The 5,657-nt window shown below is 36.8% G+C and overlaps 1 protein-coding gene across 2 annotated transcripts in view; it reads right to left on the bottom strand.

Moving 5' to 3' along the window:
- Positions 1–2,762: 2,762 nt before the first annotated feature.
- Positions 2,763–5,657, bottom strand: part of LOC107549311 (tumor necrosis factor receptor superfamily member 14-like) — a 13,386-nt gene continuing 10,491 nt past the window's right edge. For both annotated transcript variants that reach the window (XM_016230364.1, XM_016230356.1), the window contains 2 exons: positions 3,338–3,419; positions 2,763–3,175 (listed from right to left, as the gene is read on the bottom strand). In XM_016230364.1, the coding sequence (XP_016085850.1) occupies positions 2,935–3,175; positions 3,338–3,419 (323 nt within the window). In that variant the 3' untranslated portion in view covers positions 2,763–2,934. The remainder of the gene's footprint in view (positions 3,176–3,337; positions 3,420–5,657) is intronic.

Here is a 5,657-nt window from a genome sequence, read left to right as displayed (position 1 = left end):
GCATCTGTTAGAGAAAAAAAGGAGGAGGATATTAAAAACAAAGTTTATCCGTTTTTACCGAGGCGAATTAAGGTAAGTTGTAAACACCACATCTGCGCTTGTTACATCTTTACATCTGCCGGCGCCGGCATTTTTCAAATTAACAACGGTTGTTCACGGCGACGCAAAGAATTGTGGGTGCAGCGAAGGCGTTGCCAGATAAACCCTAATGGTCTCGAGCAACACCAAACGTCCCCATCTTTCCCTGAGCGCCAAAAAACCCATGTTCCTCCTCTCACCTGTTCTCCTCCTTAAACGTCCTCCAGGTGAGTTCAATCAGAAGAGAACATGCTGCAAAAAGCTTCCTATAGGCGGGGCCAAAGCCCAACTAAGAAAAGAACTCCCCCAGCGTTCATCACATATGCTTACAGCCATATTGTTCTGCAGTCTGAATTCACGACTACTATACTGAGGACCGTTATCACTTTGCACAATGAAGGGAATTCCATGCCTGGCAAAAATGCGTTTCATGTGATTAGTCACATCACTCGTTGTTGTATAACGGAGCTGTTCAATTTCAGGATAATTGGAATAGTATCAATAACTACCAAAAAATCCTTACCATTCAACTGGAACAGATCAGTTCCTATTTTTGCCATGGTTGAGTAGGCACATCAGTAATCAGCATTGGTTCTTTTGCCAGTTTATAGTGATGACGCAAACAGACATCACACTTACCAATTAATTCCTCAATATGCATATTAATTCCAGGCCAATAAACAGCTTGTCTGGCTCTTCGCTTGCATTTTTCAATATCAAGATGCCCTTCATGTATATGACGAAGCATATCTTGACGCATTGATAATGGAATAACAATTCTATTGTTACGCAACAACAAGCCATTACACACACTCAGTTCTGCCCTCATCGGAAAATACTGTGACCACTTGCCTTTAATCCATCCTTGTTGAAGAAGAACAATCACTCTCTGCAATTCAACATCCTGAGAGGCATCTGTAGAGATCTTAATTGGACAAGTGTAATCAACAAAATCAAGAACAGGTTCAGTAGTCAGAATCTCTTTTAACCTCTTACATTCTTGATCATGTACGAAAGACCACACAAACTCTTTGTCATTTTGTAACAATGCTCTCATATGTGTGGTTTTAGTAGAAAGATTTGGCAGAAATTTTCCTAGGAAATGTACCATACCTAAAGCACGTAAAACTCCCTTCTTGTCATTAGGTGGAGACATTTCCAAGAGGGCTTGTACTTTAATTGGTCCATTACATTTAGAACACCGTTTACCAAATGCTGGACACTGTCTGAATTTGTTTAATCCCACAGCGTCTACTCCAGCAATAGTAAGTAACATAGAAATCTTCCTTTCATCTGCAGCTTCTGCTTGGCCAATAGCTAAAACTTACAGCGTAAACTGTTGTTTGAAAGTCCGCCAATTTGCGTCAACATTTCCACCTAGTGGACTAAACATCCCACTCATTACACACAGTAGCAAGTTTTTTTTATTTATAATAAATGAAAAGAGTCAATCAGAAGAGAACATGCTGCAAAAAGCTTCCTATAGGCGGGGCCAAAGCCCAACTAAGAAAAGAACTCCCCCAGCGTTCATCACATATGCTTACAGCCATATTGTTCTGCAGTCTGAATTCACGACTACTATACTGAGGACCGTTATCACTTTGCACAATGAAGGGAATTCCATGCCTGGCAAAAATGCGTTTCATGTGATTAGTCACATCACTCGTTGTTGTATAACGGAGCTGTTCAATTTCAGGATAATTGGAATAGTAATCAATAACTACCAAAAAATCCTTACCATTCAACTGGAACAGATCAGTTCCTATTTTTGCCATGGTTGAGTAGGCACATCAGTAATCAGCATTGGTTCTTTTGCCAGTTTATAGTGATGACGCAAACAGACATCACACTTACCAATTAATTCCTCAATATGCATATTAATTCCAGGCCAATAAACAGCTTGTCTGGCTCTTCGCTTGCATTTTTCAATATCAAGATGCCCTTCATGTATATGACGAAGCATATCTTGACGCATTGATAATGGAATAACAATTCTATTGTTACGCAACAACAAGCCATTACACACACTCAGTTCTGCCCTCATCGGAAAATACTGTGACCACTTGCCTTTAATCCATCCTTGTTGAAGAAGAACAATCACTCTCTGCAATTCAACATCCTGAGAGGCATCTGTAGAGATCTTAATTGGACAAGTGTAATCAACAAAATCAAGAACAGGTTCAGTAGTCAGAATCTCTTTTAACCTCTTACATTCTTGATCATGTACGAAAGACCACACAAACTCTTTGTCATTTTGTAACAATGCTCTCATATGTGTGGTTTTAGTAGAAAGATTTGGCAGAAATTTTCCTAGGAAATGTACCATACCTAAAGCACGTAAAACTCCCTTCTTGTCATTAGGTGGAGACATTTCCAAGAGGGCTTGTACTTTAATTGGTCCATTACATTTAGAACACCGTTTACCAAATGCTGGACACTGTCTGAATTTGTTTAATCCCACAGCGTCTACTCCAGCAATAGTAAGTAACATAGAAATCTTCCTTTCATCTGCAGCTTCTGCTTGGCCAATAGCTAAAACTTACAGCGTAAACTGTTGTTTGAAAGTCCGCCAATTTGCGTCAACATTTCCACCTAGTGGACTAAACATCCCACTCATTACACACAGTAGCAAGTTTTTTTTATTTATAATAAATGAAAAGAATAAAAAGTAGAACAAAAGTTGGGCAGGTCATTCCACCAGCAGGGAACAGGTAGCTTAAGAGTCTGTAAAAGTGATTTTGTGCCTTTGGGATGGCACTACAATGCGCTGTACACTTACAATTATAAGACATAAGAAATTGTCAGTGACCACAAGCAAATCACTTTAATTGTTGGTTTATGAACATGTCAGTCTTTTTACACTGTGTTGGAGGAAACTGCTTGGGTGTACAGATCCAAATCTTGGGGAGGAGTAACTTGACTTGCTCCAATGTAATGCTTATCTTTTCTCTTTATAACAATTGCAATTATGACAAGCACCACAAACACTCTGCACATAGATGGAATCACAATCTGTAAATAAGGTGTTCCTTTACTGCATTCAACATCAGATGTCTCAGTTCCTGCTTTGACTGTTGTTTTTCCAAGAGATTCACACCTGTTAAAAAGTGGTGCACAGGTTGAACTACAAATAGGACTATATTGCTTGTGAGAAAGGAGCTAAATTTACTCACAAAATCTAGTGAAGCAAATTATAAAACAACAAATGTACAAAATGCATTTTAAGAATGTGTGGAAAGTCAATGTTTCAAAAACTTACTTTGTATGCAATTTGCAGAATGTACCATCTGAATATGAACCATCAGGACAGTCATCACACACTGTATCACTAAATTCTGTTCCTATTCAAACACATGCATGAATACACAGTATTAGTTCTTAAGTTTCAACTCCATGACCAACAAAGGCAGTGACTGGTCTCACATTAGCTAGGGAAATTATTCAGAATTGCATCTGACACACAAAATGAATAATCACATAACCAACTAATAATTTGCTAAACCCGTTTAATCCCAAATTTTTCCAAGACATGAAAATATCCAAATTATGTGTCATTAGTAACCCGTTGAAATAATCAATAATTATTGTTTGAATTTTTTTTGGAAAAGTGTGTGAAAAATTGTGTTTTATGGTCGGTCACAATTGTGGGATAAGGTGAGTACCGAATTACCATATTTCTGCAGTCATAAAAATAGTTATATATCTAAGCCCAGCTATTTTAAACTGTTTGATCATATTCTAGGGTTATTATTATGCATAAAAAAACCTTATGCAACATTGATAGGAACACTGAGATAAAAAATTAAAAAAACAATTCAACTATCAACGCATTTCAAAATTAAAATTTTTATATTAGTGCTACCTCTATTACAACATCAATATTATTCCATTTTTTGTAACATTTGCATTTTTTATTTAGTGCAATATTTTGTCATTGCAACATTTTAGTGTAATTTTCACTAGCAACTGCAATTGGATTTATATTGTAAACATAGGCGTAATTTGCGGGTGGAACATGTCCCCACCACTTTTTGCCAGGGTCGATATTGTCCCTACCACTTTTTGAAAGTAATTGAAATATATATTGCGCAAGGTATGTATTAAAGGGAAAACAAGATCAACAAATCATTCTTCATAATCTAATTAGAGTGATAAAAAAAACAACAACAACAACATTTGACTCCTTATGCATGCATAACTCGAAATAACGACGTGATTTGCAGCTGTCGCTTTATTCGTAATGTCATTAGGCTATAGCATTGTATTTTAAAAATGGAGAGCTTCCTTGTGCTAAGTAGGCCTGCCCTCTATTAAAGATTTTTCTAGTCAACTAGTCGCACGTTATATTAAATTGATTAATATAATAATATATTAACCATACTTCAAAATAGGCTATAGGCAGACGCATTAGGCTAGAGCCTATTCCGCGCTCAAACTCGCGCTTAAAGCAATTGCCTCAAAGCACCGGCAAAGTGATTATGAACGTGTCGGGGGGAAAGAAGACATTTTAATTATTTATTAATAAACTAGTGCTTTCTGAGTCAGTGTCGGGTGCAAAGATGAGTTTGCCGAATGCCGACGCTGACTCGCCATCTCCACATGGACGTGCCTTTAATAGAAATCCACATTTTCATACGAACTACAAAAAGAATATTACAAAATCGAGTGGGCGAGTTTTCCTTATATTTATTTTATTATTCATATAAGAATTATAATAACCTGTTTTGGTTATATTTACTATTAATTGCAGAAGGTGCGCTCAGCAAAAATGACGAGAATATTGATGGTTTTCACGCTAAAGTCAAGTAAAAGACCGCTTCTTAAACCAGAGAAGGTGAACATGTTAGTATTCTTGTGGGGAGAAAAACATACAAGAACTGTCACCGGCAGCAAGTTTAGTTGTACTTTTCTTCTTGTTTTGTTTTCATTTTGAAAAGCTTATCTTTGCTGTTTACCTCACCTTATGCTATGGAGGCTCTCTCTTTTTTCTTTTTCTTTTTATTCCTCAGTGTTTGCTAAACGTTCTGTAATTTATTAGTCATTATATAGCCTAATACAGCGTGTAGCTATGCCATGCCTCATCTTATTCGTTTTTGTTAATAACGTTTTGTAAGCTAGTTTGTCATTGAATCTTACTGTTTTATTGTTGTGCATTTAAAAAATAATGAATCCATCTTTTTTTTAGTCTTAAAAGGTGAAAGGTGTATAGATGTAAGCAAAACAGACAATTATATTTTATTGTAAAACCTGACAAGATCGTGAAATCGAAAGTGAAAGCATCCGAAGCCCGGTTTATAACATGTCAAATGAGAAACTACCATGCGCAAAATTCAAATCACAAATAATACTACTGATGAAAAAGAACCGGTTGAATTTTAACTACGTTCGTTTCCATATAACTATAAACTACGATAAAAGTTCATCAGCATGCATTGATTAATAGCATTTTGTAGCACAAAAAAAAAAGCAACCAACTGAGAAAGTTAATCGCAAAGGAGCGACCAGTGGGAAGAACGAGTCTGGAGCCCTGAATTGTCCAGCTCTCTCTGTCAATGATCTAGCACCCCCTCAGCACCTGC

Source organism: Sinocyclocheilus grahami, unplaced genomic scaffold (assembly GCF_001515645.1).
Source record: "Sinocyclocheilus grahami isolate Dianchi unplaced genomic scaffold, SAMN03320097.WGS_v1.1 scaffold16.1, whole genome shotgun sequence".
Taxonomy (NCBI): Eukaryota; Metazoa; Chordata; class Actinopteri; order Cypriniformes; family Cyprinidae; genus Sinocyclocheilus; species Sinocyclocheilus grahami.
Note: the sequence above shows the minus strand (reverse complement) of the source record. Positions and strands in the feature narration are given on the sequence as shown.